At 40.5% G+C, this 19,709-nt stretch overlaps 1 protein-coding gene across 5 annotated transcripts in view; it reads left to right on the forward strand.

Moving 5' to 3' along the window:
* RALGAPB (Ral GTPase activating protein non-catalytic subunit beta) overlaps positions 1-19,709 on the forward strand; it is a 64,601-nt gene that overhangs the window by 15,691 nt on the left and 29,201 nt on the right. For 2 of the 5 annotated variants that reach the window (XM_054644141.2, XM_054644142.2), the window contains exons 6-16: positions 1,428-1,559; positions 2,709-2,887; positions 5,181-5,329; positions 5,440-5,656; positions 10,559-10,594; positions 12,343-12,544; positions 13,922-14,089; positions 14,860-14,974; positions 15,085-15,232; positions 17,749-17,813; positions 17,975-18,107. In XM_054644141.2, coding sequence (XP_054500116.1) covers positions 1,428-1,559; positions 2,709-2,887; positions 5,181-5,329; positions 5,440-5,656; positions 10,559-10,594; positions 12,343-12,544; positions 13,922-14,089; positions 14,860-14,974; positions 15,085-15,232; positions 17,749-17,813; positions 17,975-18,107 — 1,544 coding nt within the window. The remainder of the gene's footprint in view (positions 1-1,427; positions 1,560-2,708; positions 2,888-5,180; positions 5,330-5,439; positions 5,657-10,558; positions 10,595-12,342; positions 12,545-13,921; positions 14,090-14,859; positions 14,975-15,084; positions 15,233-17,748; positions 17,814-17,974; positions 18,108-19,709) is intronic. The other 3 variants (XM_054644143.2, XM_054644144.2, XM_077187199.1) reach the window with 2 other exon arrangements.

The raw sequence follows: 19,709 nt of genomic DNA on the forward strand, positions 1-19,709 counted from the left end.
CCATAAAGCCCTTTATTCCTAGCACAGTAACAGAGAAACAGCTTGAGCTGGTGCCTCCTAGTAGCAGCCCAGCAAAGGACTCCTGGGCTTTTATCCCCTCACAGTCCAAGCTTGTGCAAGTCTTGGCTCTTCCTCCCTAGTCCTCGGCTCTTGCATTGTCTGAGCACCTGGCTGGGCCACAGATCCAGTGCCCTTTGTTATGCACAGGGTTGGCATTTCCCAGCCTCCCTTCAGGGAGTTCAATCTGCAGCTGTCACTGCAGCTGCACCACCAGCTCTGGCACTGAATGGATTCCTCATCATCCTTGCATCTGGAGAAGGCCTCGTGTCCTAAAGCTCTTTTGCTTTTCTGTCCAGGTTAGGTACTGTAAATAGGCTCTGATTTCAGACACTTGTGTTAATTGGCTGCAGGTTACTGTAGTACCCACTGCTGGGAGAAGTGGCAGATGGAAATTCAGCCTGTTTGACTCTTGGTTTAGGGGTCAGTCATAACTACTTTTCTCCTTCTCTTCTTCTAGTTGTAATGACTTTAGAAAACTATATGGCTTTATAAGTAAGGATGAGTGGGACATTTCATGACTATTGCAAGGAAGTTAACTTAGGGAAAGACAAACTGATTTCTGGGAATGCTGTGATATTGAGAAGGTGCAGTGCAGATCTCTTCCATTCCTTTAGAAAACATCAAGGTTATGTTTATCAGGGAAATTGAACTGTAATTTCGTGAAGCTGGGTTTGAAGCAGGGGTCAGATTAGACAGCAGGAGCTCAGTGAAGGTCACTGGTGATTCTTCAGGTCACTGGTGATTCTTCTTACAGCACTTCTAAGCATTGTCCTTATGGCACTGGATCACTGGTTTGCTCTTTGCTGGTCTGTAGATCCTAGCCTCTGGCAGATGTGGTGTCATCTGTTTTGAAGAACTCACTAAACTGTGGCTTGCAAGTCCTGTGCTGCTTGTAGGCCAACAGTGAGTACTGCTCAGGGTGCTGAGGTACAGTGTAGGTCATCAGTCGTGAGCTGGAATTTAGAGCTGCAACCTAATATGACTTGCTGGTGTCATTGAAAGCTTGAGCTAAAGAGCTGTGAGGATTAGGGCTTCGATTCCTTCTTTAAAAAAAAAATCCCTTCTTCCTTCACATGTAGCATCCTGTCGATGTACATGTGGCTGTGATAACTGGTGACCCCTCTGGCTAAGTGATGGGAGAGCTGCTGAGGGGTCTTGTCCCTTAATAGCTTTTGGGTTTAGCTGGAGCTTTAGGCAGGCTCCAGGTGCACACTATCCAAGGCTGAGAGATTGTATAAAATGGGATCTCTAGGAAAACTTGGAGTGTTGCTTTGTTGCCTGTGGACTCACCTGTGGGCTGCTGATACCTTTGGGGCGCAAAGGCAATGCTCAATTTTTGAGCCAGGTCTGTCTGACTTGCTTTCTAGGTTGCTGCGTTTTACATATGGACCTTCATTTCCTCCATTCAAAATTCCCGATGAAGATGCTGGTCTGATTCCTCTTGAAATGGATAATGAGTGCGTTGCACAAACATGGTTTCGCTTTTTACATATGCTGAGGTATTGTAATTACAGCCATCCACTGTTCCTGTTCTTGAATCAACTCTATACGTTTGCATGATAAATGAAACATTTCTCTGGAGATTGCCAAGATTAAGCACCTAAATAGAATTAAACGAGAGACTTGTGACAGTGCCCATGAAGCAGCTCAGGGCAGGCTGTGAGTGGTGTTCAGGTTTGAATTCTGACTCTTTCAAAATGTAAACTGGTTCAGTTAATTAAAATCTATTTTAGCTATTTGGCATTTTGGAGTATCTGAAAAACAAGAGTTCAATAGAATTTTGTTTCTCTGAGGTAACAAACAGGAAAAGCTGAACAATAGATCTGGGAGATGCTTACAACTTTCATTTATTCTCCAGGTTAAATTTAATTTACAATTTATTTTTAAAATGAGTGTTTATATATTTATTTTTATGAAGAAATCTATACACTTAATTTTACCATACATGTTAATTTTAAATGCACAACTGAACCAAATGCTGTGTTTTGTTTTAAAGACTTTCGGATGTGGCATTACATTAATGCTCTCAATGGACAGAATATTAAAAAATTGATACTAAATACTATTTAATAGTTAAAGCTAGATAAACATTAGGCTGTTTGAAATTTTCTTCTTAACTAACTAAAAGACTCTCTTTCTTCATTTGTAGTACAAATGTCACAAGTACTGTACTCTTCAAATTTGGCTTTTTACAAATTTGCTGTTTCAGGATTTTGAGTCAGTCAGGAAAAATTGCTCAAACTTTTACAATTTACTTCCCTTCTTGTCAGTATGTTTGACAGTATTTAATTGCTTACCTTTCTAGAATAACTTTAACAATATAAGCAACTCTTCACTGGGCTCAAAAGACCTCATAAGTAATTATTATTTCTGCAATAATTAGTCTAGCAAGTGTGTGGTCTGGTTTGTTTTATTTTACTATAATTGTTCAATATGTTTGGATAATGTTTGACATTAAGACAGCTATATACTGCCAACCCAGGAAGAGAAAATTGCCTTCCTGTGATGAGAGGCTAAAATGTATTGATATTGGATGCTGGTTTGTGGTGTTACTCGAATGCCTTATACTACTGCATCTTCAAGTGTTTTTAAATCTTAACAGCTGTTCTTAAACCGACTAACATATATTTTGCTCTTTTTCTGTGCAGTAATCCTGTGGATTTGAGTAACCCAGCCATTATTAGCTCTACCCCCAGATTTCAGGAGCAGTTTCTGAATGTGAGTGGGATGACTCAAGAACTGAATCAGTACCCCTGCCTTAAACATCTGCCTCAAATATTCTTTCGTGCCATGCGTGGAATCAGCTGTTTAGTGGATGCATTCCTAGGTAATGCTTTTGTCTTGCCCATGGGTAGCTAGAAATAATAATTTAAAAATTAGTTTACTATCTTTAAATCTGTTTTCTCTGTAAATACATGAATAACAATTAATCTTTTGCAAGTATATCCTGGAATTGATGAGGAGGAGACTTGAGATCACCTCTAAAAAAATCTCTATGCACAACAGTAACATTTGAATGCATGAAGTTGTAGATGGCCTTAGTTTCAAATGCAAAACAAATAAATCAGAAATATAAAATAAAACAAAACCAGGGATCTCTTTCCCAAACAAGGCTTCTTTTCTCTTTCCATCTAATCACCAGTGCAAGTGCTATGCTCTAGCACTTACACTTGCTTGAGCACTCACCACCGTGTTTCTAATCTTTGTGGCAACTGCTGTGTGCCTGTTTTATAAGGTGTTGAATTGGGACTGTCATCTTCAGATGTTTTCAAGTTTCCCTTAGTTTATGGTTAGTGGCTTACTACTACTGCTGAGTAGAAAAGATGTATTTCTTTGTGTCTGCTGGTAACTGAGTAGCTCTAACTGGTCAGTTTTAAGTAACAGTGTGGAGTACCTGAAATTTAAAGCATTATACTTAGTATGCTTCAGACTTACTGAAAGTTCTTCAGGGAATACATGCTATTGTAAACTTGGAAGAGCTGCTTTTTCCCCCTGCTTTTCTGCTTAAATGTGTGCAAACAAATGTCATCTGCCATAAGTTTGAGCTGATGAGAGATTGCAGGAGACTAGAGCAGATATATAAACAGTATAATAAAAAACCTGCTGGTGGAACGAGACCATCAGCCTGGAGAAGAGCAGGCCCTAGGGGCACAGAGCGCAGGTTTAGACTGGATGTTGGTAAGAAATTCTTCCCTGTGAGGGTTCGTAAGGCCCTGGCACAGGTTGCCCAGAGGAGCTGTGGCTGCCCCTGGATCCCTGGAAGTGTCTAAGGTCAGGATGGACTGGACTCAGAAGAACGTGGTCTAGTGGAGGTGTCCCTGCCTGTGACTGGGGATGGAATGGAGGGTCTTTGTACCCAAACTATTCTGTGGTTTTATGAATCAGACACTTAAGACTTCTGAAGATCTTGTAGCAAGATGAAGCACCCCGAGTGATAATAGCCTATCTGGAGTGCAGAGATGGAGACTACAATGCATTGGAGCACAGGAGATTTCTATTAAAAAATTAATTTCAGGCTGTAGGTATGGATTGGGAGAGTGTGCTCAGGCAGACTTGAGAGCTGCAGAAAGATCTTCAGTGAAGGCTGATGGGAGAGCTCATTACCTTCTGTCACAAGTGCTAAAACATTGGGTTTTATCTTGCTCTCCCTGGTACCTACATGATGTGTTTGGCAAAATAGTACGTCCTCTTTTCCAGCCAAATGTACCAAAACAATAGGTTTCATAGTGCATACTCTGCCTGGGCTGTAACACTGATGATTTTGCAGGAGCAAATTGTTCTGTAACGTGTTATGAAAAGTACTTGGGTGCTTTAATTAACAGGGTCGAAAAAAATCTGTGTCAAATTCCCAAGCACACTGTGGTTCCCCACTTCATTTTTCAAACGGGGCACAAGGTTGTTGGAATTCATTAAAATGGGCAAAAATGGTGTTTGTCCCTTCAAGTTTTGCAGATGTTGAGTTGCTTCTGATTATGATGGGGAAGAGCTCTGTACACCATGAATTTCCCTGAAGCTGGATTAAAAACTGGTCTCATGTCCTGCTGCTGCCAGAAAAATTATAGTTTGCTGTGCTTTCTTACTCTGTCTTGTGTACTGCCTTTGTATTTGACTGTTCAGCAGCCAATCCAGCTGAAACCGAGCAGAAAGCAGTGTGGTGGATGGGTTTCATCTTAATTTAGTGAGCTAAGGTGGCTTTAAGGGCCAGACATCTTAGAAGGGTGTGGGAGTTATGATTGGGAAAGAAAGGCAAAGGTGAGAGGCACCTGAATTTTGGCAGAAGTGAGCTGTGAAATTGTCTTTGGCAAATGAACCTTGCTCCTTTCCCTCTGCCTGCTTCTAGTCTGATTCTTCCCATCTGCCATTTCCCACAACCTTAAGGTGTGGAGTCCATTGGTGTTTTTTTAATCAATTGCTTATCTGATGTAATTACTGTTTCCATTTGCTTATGCATTTATTTCTGCTAATAGTAAAATAGGGAGAGGTGTTTTTGTTGCTACTGCCGTTTTGGGGAACATGGGAGGCATGGCTATTGACCAAAGGCTCCTATGCCTACTAAAGGCCTGCTCTCTGTGAGCCCATGGAATTCTTGCTGAAAGCCTGCTTTATTCCTGGCCTTGCAGGCATTTCCCGACCCCGGTCAGACAGCGCACCACCCACGCCAGTGAACAGGCTGAGCATGCCCCAGAGCACTGCTACCAACACCACTCCACCCCACAACCGGCGGCATCGGGCAGTGACTGTGAACAAAGTGACCATGAAAACCAGCACTGTAAGATTTCATACTCTCTGTTGGAGTAGCTGACCCTTTGGATTATTTCTTCAGTTAGCAGAACTAATTTCCTTGATTCTAGGAGCTAATCTGTTCTTCTGTTCAAACAGGTAACTACTGCACATGCTTCAAAAGTGCAGCACCAACCCTCTTCTACTTCTCCACTCTCTAGCCCAAACCAGACAAGCTCTGAGCCTCGGCCACTGCCAGCTCCTCGCAGGCCAAAGGTTAACAGCATCTTGAACCTCTTTGGATCGTGGTTGTTTGATGCAGCATTTGTTCACTGTAAACTTCATAATGGAATAAACAGAGACAGCAGCATGACTGGTAAATATTACAAAAATATATGTACACTTTTTTCCTTGTTTTCTTGATATTTCCTACCTTCAAGATTAACACATGCATAATCCAAAAAAAGTAAAATCTGAAGTGCTCTGTTGTAATTAATCCCTTGAGCTGAGCCAGCATCTGCTATTAGCTGAGCAGCTGTTTGGAGATTTCAAAGTTTAAAAAAAGTCCACTTTTGACTATGAAATACTCCTTTGCTCTAACAAGCATGGCACTTCCAATTATGATATTGGGGAAAATGCTGTTGAGCGAAGGAAATAAGATGGTAGGAGTCCACTTCTTAGTTTTAAATCTGCTTGATTATCTATGATTAATAAAAATTGTTTATATCAACTCTTTAATATTTGAAAAATTGTCCTACATGGCTCCACATAGTGCACAACCAAGAAAACTTCTTGGTTTTGTAGAGTGTTACGGAAACAGAAGTCCTTAAAATAGCTAGTGAACTTGCTGCCTATCAGTTATGATTGCTGTGTGCTTCCCTTGATGACTTCATATCTTCGTTGTCTTCAACCCTTAACTGCCAAACTTATTTTGTCTCCTGTGCTTTGCTCAGCTGCAGAGGTTAGATGTTTTGAGATATCATATCAGAATTAGTCCTCTGCTCAGAGAGGCTTTTTAGCTCTTATCTTACTTTTGGTGATAATATTCAGAAAAGAATAATCTTTCTCACCCCCTGCAGTTTTCCTGTTCCTTGTGTATTTTGAATGTCTGCTAACTTTTCTGAGAGATCTATTAATTAATCTGTCAGTAACTCACTGGTCTAAGCAAAAGAGGGGAAAACCATTTGTTATAGCAAGTTGGATGTATAGTGTGACTTGACAGCAGCAGTTAAACTGGTGATCTTCCTTGTTTATTGTGTCAAATTCCTGTGTGAACGCTTAGGATTTGGGATCTTCTAAAGGTGTTTTTAGGTATGTAGCACATAATTTTTTGAAAGTGTTCTTTGTGGATGTTCGTGATAGGAGCTCAGAATCTCTCTGTAAAAGGCCTATGATTCATGACTGGGGAAACAGCTGAGCTTAGGAGGGAGCAAGGCATCCTTTGAGGGTGTGTTCAGTTACAGATGCATTTAATGTATTACTACATTTAGTGCTTTTCAGATTGATTAGATCATTTTAAATTTGACATAACCTGTTTTTTGAGCGATTTTAATGAAATGCTTAACCTGTAAAGGAAGGATGTCGGCTTAGATGGTGCTTATGCAAAAGTGTCAGCTTTAAACAGAAATGTTGTTATGCTGGCAGAAGTACACAGTCGTCCGTAATCCAAAGGCTTAATTTCCTTGAAGGGGTTACAAGGCCTTCTGTTCATATATGCAATGTCTTAAATCACCTAAAAGCAATCAGAAAGTTGTTGTGTTATTAGTCTTACAGGGATATTTACTGGCTTTCTGAAAACTGGAGACAGCTGTTTGGAATGGAGTTAATTCTGTTCATCCTCTGTGCTCTTCCAAGCTGTCTGTAGTGAGACCAGTCTTTGCACATCACATGATCTGCTGTGTATTAGCAGCAGTGGTTCTGACACAATGATGTTGGTGGACTCCTAGGAACCTAGCTGTGTCATGTTCTGCTTTTTTAGCAATTTGGAAGACAGAATTAACTTACAGGAATTTAGTCAAGTGTCTGCTGCCCTTGCAGGGTGTTGTTACCGCCTGGTAAGATCACTGGTCACGGTGGTGCCAAGATGAGCTGGCTGAAGGAGAGAGAACTGAGCGTGGACCCCTATTTCTGAAACGCTGTAGAGAGGCCCCAAACTCTGATTGCCTGATTTATTATTTTGCTCAGCTTCTGCTTAAGGTGGGAGAATGAGTAAGATGTGTAAAGAGCCAGGCCCCTGGAGTTTCTGCTTGAAGCATCAGTGTCTTTTGAAAGAGATTTAAATCTGCATCATAAACTTTTTATTCTGGGAATCTGACCTGTGATGCCTGATGCCTCCAAGTGAAATCTTTTCCTCCCTGATGAGCATGAGGCAAGAGGTGCTATGCTGGCTGATGAGGTGGGCCAGGAGAGGTCTGTATTGAGGCCCCCCCCATCGCAGAAGTGGGACTCATCAGTAACAATCAGATCTGCACATTGTGCCCATCCTCCTGCTGCCCAATGTAGATGCAGCTTGGAGGAGGAGGGCCAGTAGAGAAGGGACAGTTATCTGCCACAGTCCCCATTCTTAGGAAAGATGTCCAGAATAAATCTGATGCTTTACAGCTACAGTTTGGCTATTCCACTACTACCTGGAATATTTTTACCATGTCTGACACTGCTGTTGATATTCTTAGCATTAGCTTCAAGAAGCACTGTTATTTTTATGGGCACTTCAAATGTTTTGATTGGGAATTGTCTGCACTTAAAATCAGCTTTGCCATGTAGTATTGTCTTCCACTGGCCCACACACACTATTTTTCTTTAAGTCTGGAACTGCAGCTGTGTAAGAACTCAGCAGCTTTAAACCCTTCTAATATTTACTTTGTTTCAATGCCATGCAGTTAAGAATTCTTTCTCTTTTGGCTGTCTGATATGGCTTCTTTGTTACATTACTGGCTGGAGGACTGAGAACCATTTTGCAAAAGTATTACAACTTGCTCCTTGGTCCTTTAGAGACCTCTGTGCCTTGGGGTACTTCTGGAACACTGCGTTTTTTAGTGTGTGTTTCTCTCTCCTCTTCCGTCGTGTGGCACAGTCTCAGTGAGAATCCCTGTGATGTGATTACCAGAGAGATTAATGAGCTCAGTGCAGTGCCTTCCAGGGGCCCTGTGGATGAGCTGTGGTCTCAAGCTCTAGTTCAGAATTTAGTTTGGTTCTTTTAAACAAATCGTACTGACACACATTGTTCTTGTCCCATCTTACTGCACACCTTTTTGATGAGCTCTTGGAAATAAAGCGTACTTGATGAAGACTGATGCGAATGACTACCCCTCTACCCTTCCTTTTTCCCTTGTCCCAGGATCTCACATTTTCCCACTGGAACTCTTTAACCTCCAGAAAGGAAATAATGAAAAATGATGGGTGGAAAAAATGTCAAGCTTTTTGTAAGTCTTGAGATAAAAAACTGTCTAGATGTGTAGAAGGGTAACTGAACTTCCTGTACTTGGCCCTGCTTTGTGGGGGAGAGCTGACTATCTCCAGAGGCCCCTTCAGCCTCACCTCTCCTGATTCTGTCAGGTTAACTGCTGCTTCATGGATTTTCAGTTTTTTGTCATCTCATGGGTGAACGCCTTGTACCAACTCTTGATTGGAAAACTGTAGGTATTCCACATTTGTGATTGTTCTGATTTTATCTGTCTTTGGGAAGAGAGAATTGTTCTCTCTCAAGATTAGCTGGAAGTCATCTGTATACAGTTTGCTGCTGGTGGAGCTTATCACCTGGAAAGCAGTTGTCCTCTTTGCTCTTTGAGCCCTGTCCTTCAAGGTAGTCCTGTGTCATTGTTTGGATTCTGAAGCAGAGCAATGATGTTGCCATGATTGGCATGATGCTTTTGGGTCTTGAGTGTCCTTATCAGGTTTTAGTTTCTGCACACAGACTTTAATGGTGAAGCTTTTTGGTGGGCAGCTGATAAACATCACTGTGTTGTGGTGAGAGAGTAAAAATGGCTGGTTGAAAGATGCCTAGGTGGTTTGAAAGCAGCTGGGTCCTGCTGGTGTAGTTGTTAAAATTAGATGGGTGCGTGGCATTTATGTAGCTGATAGTGTGGGATAAATAGATCCCTATGATAAATAACACCTCAATAAGAAATTGGCTACAGGGCCTCTATGAGTTTAACCCAAGAATGACAGCTTGGTGTGTGTATCTGTGCCAGGGCAGCTTCAGTGGCAGGATGTATTTCAGACAAGCTTGACTGTATGGTGCATGCTACTGCTACCTACTGTCCTCAGCCTCTGAGAGTGGGGAGAGGTTCACCAGCACTTTGTGCCAGCATTTCAGCAACTGAATCTTCCGATCTGATGGGTTCATTCTCAATCCTTGTACCTAAAGGATGTCAGCTCTGCACTTTAGAGCAGCTGAAGGACACACCTCAGGGCTTGCTGGGCCCTGGGGCTGTTTGCAGTTGTAGAGCCTTGGGGTGCATCATTACCCTCACCTCTTCTGGCCCTACTGTCATTAATGTCCCACAGAATGTTTCTGGGGCTCTAGAAGAAAATTCTAAGCAGACCTGTCTGGGATCATAGTGAGTGCTGCTGAGGGGCTTCGTTATAGGTCTGACCCTACCTGTTCAAATAAGTAGCTCTCCCCAGATGGTGGGTAGTACCTGGCTGCTGGAGTTCTTACTCTCTTTCTCTGGGCGTTGTTTGAGATGTTAATGTTTCTGGGAGTGTTTACCTTTTGTTTCTGCTTTGGAAGATTGTTAATGAAGCTGGTGGTCAGGGGAGGCATGCTCAGGTATTCAGGTTGTTAGCAACTTGGCTTAGGGAAATAGGAGTTGTACTAGTGTTGAGAGCTCCTGGTTTGGAAGGAGGAGTGCTGCTGTGAGGAGATTGCAGGTAAGTAATTTTCCCTCTGAGAGACATACTCTATTTCAGAGGAGCCTTAGGATAGCCTGGTGTATGCTTGGAGTGCACTGCAGCATGGGGACAAGTCTGTGAGCTGAGAAGGGTTAATACCTTCTGTTAAAGAACTGGTGTATGTTGATATGAACGGCTCTAAATTTTAGTAGTATTTTGTAACTTTTTGTTCATTGTTTTGCATGATACTTTCAAAACCATAATTTTGGACCTGTATGCCAATTTCCTATGTGTTTAACAAGCTTGCTGTATCATAAAGCTTTTAATCTATTTTTTAGAAAGCTAAAAGCTTCTTAACTTATATTACAATTTCACCATCTTAAAAGTATTTTATAACTACTGCTGTCCTTTGATTTGTTTCCATTTTATTTCTATTATCTTGCAGCATCTTTTATCCAAATTCTTCTTTCTTATAAATCTTGTAAGTAGGAACCAGTAGCTTTTCCTTAATTGCGGTCATGCTTTTCTTTTTCCATAATCCCATATTTTATTTGTAAATTCATTCTCATTGTCTCTTGTAGCTTTTGCACTTTTACTTGAAAAAGACAAGTAATTTTTTTTGTGTGTGTTTTTGAATGGGGAGGATTGTTGGCAAAAGCAAATTAATCTGCCTGAATCAGACCCATCTTTTCTGTACTTTAGTCTGTGATCATGTCATGAATTTCAGGACTTTGCACTAACCATGTTTTTTTTACTTAAAGCTTATTTTACAGACCTAGTGTTTGATTTGTATGCATCGTGCATGTAGTGTTTTTTTCCAACTACAGTATATTGCTGGATAGCTTATTTAGGACAAAAAACGGCTCATGGGAAGATGCATAAAGATTTGTACTTATTTTCTACTTAACGCCAATGAAAATTTATGAGGTAAACGTAGGTTAAATGATAAATTTGAGAACAAAAAATTAGGAGTAGGCACTTGTCATTAAGACATTTCCTTTAAAACAAAACAAAAAAGCACCCTATCTGTAAATTATCGGTATTCCAACTGCTAAAGTGTTAACATGCCTTTGTTTGCAAAGCTGACTGTGAACCTGCTGTTCCCTAGTGTCCCAGAGCTGAGACAGGAGAAGTTCTCTTTTGCTGGTAGAAACACATAGGTGTAATTATGTCAGGAATACACGTTGTCTGCTGTTTGCTTTTGTAGTTTATAAAAGTTTTGGAAAACCATCTAGTCTTAGCTAAAAACAAGAACACACTCTTTAAGATGTTTGTTAGTAATCCTAGAGCAAAACTGTCCAAGGAAGAGGAAAAACAATTGAAAAAAAAAATCACATTGAGTGTAGTATATATTTTGTTTTGGTAGCTATCCTGGAAGACAGGATGTAGGCAACAGAGCAAGTAGTCTTGTATCCACACAATGCTGATATGTGAAAGGGAGACCAGAAATCTCTCCAGAAAGACATGGATTGGAGTGGTGTGGACTGGCAGAACTGGCCTGCAGGGAGGGAGCACAGAGCTGGGCAGAACCAGGTCAGGACCCTCTGATAGGGTCATCGAGCTTCTTGTAGGATAAGGGAGCAGCAGATGGCCCAGCCCATGGTAGCTGCTCTGTGGAGGCTCTCTTATTTATTTGACAGTTTTAGTGATCATATGAGGAGAGGGACCAAATTAGGAGAATGGGATTTCACAACCTTCTCTTTGTCATACGGTGCGTTAAAATTTTTTGATTATTTTTTAGTAAGTATGTTTGTACCACAAAACTGGATGAAAGCTGCTAGGTATTCAGGGCAGCATGCGATGAGTTGGCCGGCTGGAAGTGAGGCACTTCCTTGGAGGTTAATAGTAATGGCACCATTGAAATTTTTTTTTGTTTTTTAAGAGAGCAAGGGAAGGTGGCATTTCATTTTTGTGGGGACCAGAACCAGGTGAGGCAGATCCTTGCCCTTTGAGAGAGGATAGGAAACTAGTATTGGATATAAGTGCTCTCCTCCCAGCAAAAAGTTGAGACAGTCTCTAGGATATGAAGGTCAGTTGTTGTCATCCTTATGAAGTAAACAAGCTAGGTACACCCACAAATATTTCCTAAACAGAGGCACTGGCTCAAATGCAGTGAACTAATAGCTTCATATTAACTACTAAATTGGACTTGATCTTTGTGTCCAGGATCCCATGAGCCTATTCTGTACATTATCATGCACAGTGAAACGCTGTTTTTTCTCTTCCCAGCTATAGCAACGCAGGCTAGTGTGGAGTTCCGCCGGAAAGGATCCCAAATGTCCACTGACACTATGGCTTCCAACCCCATGTTTGATGCAAGTGAATTCCCAGACAACTATGAAGCAGGAAGGGCAGAGGCATGCGGGACACTGTGTAGGATATTTTGTAGCAAGAAGACTGGGGAGGAAATATTACCAGCTTATCTATCCCGGTACTAACCTATCTTCCAGTTCCTTTATTGGTGTAACTTTATGATGCAGACTAATTCCCAGTGAATAGCATTCACTTGCTGTCTGAATCTTGTGTTGCCAGTTTAAAAACATCTAGCTGGCTTACAGAGGCTGGAGGTGGGATTCCTGGCTAAGCCCAGCACTGTTTTCTTCTCACATTTTCATGATGCTGCTTTTCACTGGGTTTTCTTCAAGTTTCAGTTGAAGGACAGTACCTTAAAGTGTTTCAAGCTGGAAGGAACATTTTCTTTGGCACTTTCTTGACTCCTGTATTTTTTATTTTGGTTGAGTTTGTCACTGATTATTGTTCAGATGGAAAAAATAAGACTTTGTACACTTTATTAGACTGTAAAGGTTCTTGTGTTGTCAAATACCACATCACTGGGTTTGGTTTTTTGTAGTTGCTTTTTTTTTCACCCTCTGAGTATTGAAATACAGTGATATCCCATTATTTGAAACAGTTGTGTTTGAACTACCTCTGTGTTCAGTTTTATTTCTGAGAAAATGAAGCAGTATTGCCTGTAATAGTATAGCTTTTTCACAATTTTTTGTTATGTAAAATAGCAAATGCTAGAGGCAGAGAATCAGTTTTAAATAATGATTCTCTCAAACTTTTCAAGTACATTTGGCCCAGATGGCATTAAAACTTCCCAGAAGACTGAACAATTTTATTTCTTGGATGTTGTAGTATTTTTTGTATAGATAGTTCATATTTCTCTTGGCCAGTCAGTGGGATTCCTCTATGTCTGCAAGACCTTTGAAACAATTAAGAGGGCATACATGTTCTCTAACAAGAACCCGCAAAAGAAGCTAACTGGGTAGCTGGGTTTCTGCCCTTGCTTTTTCATTTGAAGTGGTTGTGATGGTTAAGATTAGTCTTGTTTTCCAAATTGCTGATCAGTGTGTCTTGTCCTGACATTCTGTCCATTGTTCTGTCCACTGCCTCCCCCAAGGTTTCACAGTATTTTTCTTGTATTGGGGAGCTAAAATCAAGGTCTTGTTCCCACCATTACATGGGAAGGGAGTAGTGGAGAGCAGGTGATCCACTCTTAGTAACCAGCTGGTTGTGCTTACACAGCTCCCAGTCTGGGTGTTGCAACAAGTCAAAGATTTCAGTAAAACTGTGCTGCATTAGCTTTTCATATGAAGTACCTGTCATTTGTGAGGGTTTATTAAGCTGGTCAGGGGTGCTTGCCTGTGTTTAAGTAACATACGGGAAGATTTATATGAACGTTTCCTAGGTCTGTTTTTGAAACTTACTCTGTTTTATATAGACAAGATCAAATAGTGGCTGCAGAATCATGTGGGATTCTGATGATTTTATGTGCAAATAATTAAATCTTATCTTTCTTTGTCAGATTTTACATGCTTTTAATTCAGGGTTTGCAGATAGCAGATTTCGTTTGCCACCCAGTTCTTGCCAGTGTTATTCTAAACTCCCCTCCTCTGTTCTGCTGTGACCTGAAAGGCATTGATGTTGTGGTTCCCTACTTCATTTCGGCCCTGGAGACCATTTTACCTGACAGGTAAATTGCCATTTCCATATAAACATTATCAGAGATGTTGAGAGGTATTTGTCTTTTGTCATTCCTGCATAATTTCACCAAAGGAATTCTGCGATGTAGGGCCCACAGTGTGTGTGTATTCAATGGTAATAATAGCAGCACTGTGTGAGCTCAAATGTTCAGTTTTCTTTAATGCAGTTTTCTTTAATGCAATAACAGTACTTATTTTAAATTAAATATATGAGTTGTTAGCTGCATATTCTTTGATGCAAAGCAGTGCCTTTAAGAATAGGAAAATATATTGAAATATGTCAAAAATATATTGAAAGCCTATTGATTTTAAAGTAAACTTTCACAAGATATTCATTAGTGGCTGTTGTTGCAATGTATTCAATAAGTAAGTAATCTTATGCATCATTAAATGGAAAAGTTGATAATTTAGACTGATGAAGTTGGAGTAGGTTCTTATCAGAGCTTTATAGATTTCTGAATGTTTTGCTAAGTTAGGCACTTAATAGTAGTCTCTGCATGTCTTCTTCAATGTATGTGTTATGTCTTGGTACCATGTTTCATTTTGATGTTAGGCATTTAGACAAAAAGCATTCTTTATCTCCTGGGCTTAAATCTGACCTGCGGCATCTTTTGGATAGGTCTTAGAAAGAAACAGCTACATTGCATACTGCAAATAACTTAAGACCATTGGGTGGGTGTATATTTGATATTAACTTAGTTGCATTTGGCTCCAGATTCTTGTGAAAAGTTGGTTAACTGTCTGATGCTTTGATTTGCAGGGAACTCTCAAAGTTTAAAATCTATGTAAACCCCACAGAGCTAAGAAGAGCTTCTATTAACATCTTGCTGTCTCTGTTGCCTCTCCCTCATCATTTTGGAACAATAAAGTCTGAGGTAGGACATTTATCATTTGTCAGTAGCAATGTGTGCTGTGAACATTGGCTTTTGAAACCCTGCTGACATGATCTTTAATTGATACTGAAATAAGTATATTTTTTCTTCAGGTTGTCCTGGAAGGGAAATTCAGCAATGATGAAAGCTCAGCATATGATAAACCAGTAACATTCCTGTCCTTGAAGCTGAGGCTTGTGAATATCCTTATAGGAGCTTTGCAAACGGAAACTGATCCCAACAACACTCAAATGATACTAGGTTATTTCAGCTTTTTAATTTATTAACTGTATTATAGAAATGTCTGTCTTAATCTGTCCTGGGATAATATGGGTTATTAGTGATGTGTTGCTTTGCAAGAAGAAGGTTTAAATTCCTGGCAGGTTGTCATATGTGTAATCTCCCTCATACTATGAAAACATCTTAAAAAGCCTCTCATTTTTGTTAATCTCTCCCTTTTTATGTGGAGTAGTACTTGAAAAGTAGAAGCAAGAGTGAAGCACATTCTAGCACAGAAAGTCAGTCATAACTGGAAATGGAAGTAGGTAAAAAGTCATAATTTTAGGAAGGATTCCTGATTAATGGATTTCAGAGAAAACCTTTGGTTTTGGCATGGTTAAGCCTAAGAAACATATTGACATATTGGTGACTGGTCATCCAGCATTGGCAAAATACAGATGACATTTTTTTAGTGGTGTGTAAATCCTCAGACAAAATCCAGAAGTTTTGGAATAGAGTGTGGAGCTGCACTATTCACAGTTTAGCACACTGTTCTTCAAAGTAGTGAGTGGATTAACGTTATGCTGAATACTCAGAAAGGAAGCAGAAGATGAAAACTTGGATAGTGCATAATCTGTCAAGTTAAGTATGTTTTCAGATGAGTACAAATGTACATGCCTATTATTCTTACTTGTCCCCCCTTATTCTTCTCTTTTTAGAAGTGGTTTTTTCAACATGATGGTGTTCTTGCCCTTACAACTTTCCTCTTGTCTGTTTAAAAAGGCAACAGTCTTGTGGTGTGAGAGGAGTGTCTGCCTTGTTCTGGGAGGCAGATAGTTTACCTGCTTAACAGGGGAGAGCAAGAAAATGATGCATAGCTAAAGGAAAGGAAACAAATCCAAGTCTGCAAAGACTTTTGGAAGGTTATCTTGCAATAGTTTGAGCAGTTTCTTTTCTTGCAGAAGACTAGAGGAGAATAATTTGAAAGAATAATTTGCACCCAGTGCTTGTGAAGGGGTGAGAATATCTGTGGTTGCCAAGTGAGACTCTCAGAGCATTGGTGCCCCTGAGGTTGTCCCACCTCCACTACTGTGTCTGACACCTCAGGGTGATGCTTTGTTAAATCCCACCCCTGTGGTCCTATGCCCCTCCACACTGAGTTGGTCTGCAGCCGGCTGGATAGCTGCTCTACCTGGAATGGCTTTTCTCCTGAGAATTATTATTCCCATGCTAGTCCCTGCCAGTTCACCTGCCCTGTAATCCTCCTCTTAAGCTCCTTTTTCCATATGTGAAGTTATTTCCTGCTGGATTTAGCTGGAGGGGATTCATGAATCTCCACTTTAGCCAGAAATTCTCACATGTGCCACCAGCTTCTCAAAAAAGCAGGGTTTGTTTCCATCTGCCAATAAATGTTTGGCAGCAAGTGGTGCATTTCATAGAATCACAGAGTGATTTGGGTTGGGAAAAAATCCTTAAAGCTCATGTCGTTCCACCATGCATTCTATGCCCATTCCCTGGGAAGGGACACCTTCCACTAGCCCAGGTTGCTCCAAGCCCTGTTCAGCCTGGCCTTGGACCATTCCAGGGATGGGGCAGCTACAGCTTCTCTAGGCAGCCTGTGTCAGGGCCTTCCCACCCACACAGGAAAGAATTTCTTGCCACCATCCCACTTCACCTTGCCCTCTCTGTGTGAAAACATTCCCCCTTGTCCTGTCATTTCCCTTCATAGAGTAAGTTGTGTTTTCCTAAATGTTCATTGATGGATGAGACAAGGGAAGGAGGCAGAAAATTTAAACTGAAGCCACCAAATGTGCCAGTGTCAGCCAGTTTCAGGTCCATGTCCTTATTGCTTTCCTCATTATCTGGAGGTGATGCTTCCAAGCAGATAACCTGAGTTTTTAAATGAGCACAGTCTGATGTGAGACAAGGAACCACTCCAGCCGTTCTGTGAAGCCAAAATCCTTCCAAACTGAGGAATTTGACAGACCTATCACAGAACAGTTGGGGCTGGAGGAGAGCTCTGGATATCATTCAGTCTAACTTTCTGCCAAGGCAGAGTCAGCAGGAGTGGGTGACACAAGAACCTGTCTGGGTGGGTTTTGAATGTCCTCAGAGAGGGAGACTCCATGACCTCCCTGGGCAGCCTCTTCCAGTGCTTTGCCACCCTCCATGGATGGAACATTTTCCTCATGTCAAGATAGAACTTCTTGTATTTTAGTTTGTGCATTACTCCTTGTCCTGTTGCTGGGTACCACTAAACAGAGTCTGGCACTATCCTCTGGACACCCACCTTGAGATATTGATGTGTAATGACGAGATCCCCTCTCAGTCTTTTTTAGATTCTGTTCAAGGCATTTTTAACATAGCTGAAACTACTCTCTGTCTCAAATTTCATCTGCTTCAAAATGGCTAAGCTCAAAGCAAGTCCTGTGTTTTAATAAGAGATTTTATAAGACAGGACTGCAAACCTCTACGTTAGACCTTCTGTGCTGCTTGGTGACTTCTAGTAATGAATTCTTCTGTAGTCCATAGTTACCTTCTTCTATCTGATTCTGCAGGTGCAATGTTAAATATTGTTCAGGATTCAGCACTGCTAGAAGCCATTGGCTGTCAGATGGAAACAGTGAGTATTTTTGTTTATTAATTAGTTCTTCAGAAAGAATGCATTCCTCACTTGTTACTGGAAGGGGCTCAGGTAGCATCTTGAGGTTTGGTCTTTTGCATGTGAGAACATGGGCAACTCAGAAATTTTCTCATCTCTCTAAACTGCCTTTCATTCTGCAGAATGGTGGTGAAAACAACCTCTTCAAAAGCCACAGTCGCACGAACAGTGGCATTAGCACTGCAAGCGGTGGCAGCACAGAGCCCACAACACCTGACAGTGAGCGGCCAGCACAGGCCCTCCTGAGGGATTATGGTAAGGAGAGCTCTTTGGAAAACCCTGGCACGGTATACCAGCTTGGTGTTTTCTGGGTTTTTCTGTAGCAGTTCTGGCTTCGGGATTAATGTGCCCAGGTGTTTGGAGCCAGGGGGATAGCCCAGCTGTGTGCTGCAAGTCTGCATTCACATGTGCCCTTCCAGTGGTTGTTTTAACCCTACTGAAGGACTCTATAAACATTTTCAAAATCAGAATGTAAAAGCTTATGAAAAAGGTGTTTGCAAACTTTAACTTAGGTTTTCAGGATACCTAAATTCTGTCAACAAGAATGAGATATATGTACATCAAGTTTGAATTAATCACTTCATTAGTTTTGATAGCATTCCAAATGCTCACCTGACCTCTGCAGCACCTTTTCTTAAACCACATTTTAAGAACATTCCAGGAACTCTGACTTTTATAGAGCAAGTAAGCAGGAGGCTTGTGATATGTCATACACTGTAACAATAGAATTTAGTAATTAACTTTAGTTTGCTATGTCTTGTACTGTCCATTTTTGACTCTTTGTAGTAAAATCCATGTTCTAAATCTGTGTGTGGTAAGCTGGCTGACTGTCAAGATCCTGAAATTTCATTTGTTCCTTTAGTCTTGAGTTTAATGTTGGCCAATTAAATGTGAGAACAAATCACCTTTATTGTAATGTAGCCTAAAGTGACAGTTCCATCATCACCAACCAAAAATGTTCGGTGGTGGTTTTTTTATCTAGTTCAGTAAACAGCCAGAGGAAGGAGATTATCAGGAAAGGCTTCAGGATATTGTAGGGATTCATATAAGCATGTTGGTGCTTTCCCTTTTCCCAAGGATTTGCTTGTTTGAAATTATCAAAGTGCTAGTTTTCTGCACACCATTTAAATTGTTTGTTTAATTTATGTGGGTTTTCATTGATGAGTGCTTGTAAAAATACCCATTTGTAAGATTTTAAAAATCTTCTAAATATTGGAATTACAGTCTCATACCATGACATAACTTGAAATATATTTTTGTAGTGTATTCATTTTATTGGATTTTTAAAATTTCCTGTGCCCCGAAGGTTGTTATGAGCTTATGAAAAAAATTAGTGTTTCTACTAGATGCTTCAAACAAGAGAAAACTGAAAACATGATGGTCTGTTGTTACTGTTTAGCCATAGTAAACTCTTGAATCTGCTCCTGCTATGACATTGGACATAGTTCTTGAGTGTTAAATAAGATAATTTAAATTTTGGGAAGCATATGCATTATCTGTCATAGTTCTCATGTCTCTTTATAACTAGTCATTGACCATTTTTTTATTTCTGACATTAATTTCCATACTTTAGTTTTAACAAATACGGATAGTATTAATGTTTCATAGCATTTTGAAATGAGAGCAACTGATACTTAAAACGTTTTCCATTTTTAATTTTCAGTTAAAGGTTCAAGAAAACAGAAGGTTAAAAAGAATTGTTTCTCTAGCACTAATTCTTTCATTATCTGTGTCTATTGAACCAGTGCAGCTTTTGATAAACATTAGGTGTGGATAGAATGGTTAACTTCTAACACAGATATCTGAAATGACATGTTCTCCTTGCTTCCTCAGTACAACTACTGATGTTTAATATAC

The sequence above is a fragment of the Agelaius phoeniceus genome, chromosome 17, assembly GCF_051311805.1.
Source record: "Agelaius phoeniceus isolate bAgePho1 chromosome 17, bAgePho1.hap1, whole genome shotgun sequence".
In the NCBI taxonomy this organism is placed as follows: domain Eukaryota; kingdom Metazoa; phylum Chordata; class Aves; order Passeriformes; family Icteridae; genus Agelaius; species Agelaius phoeniceus.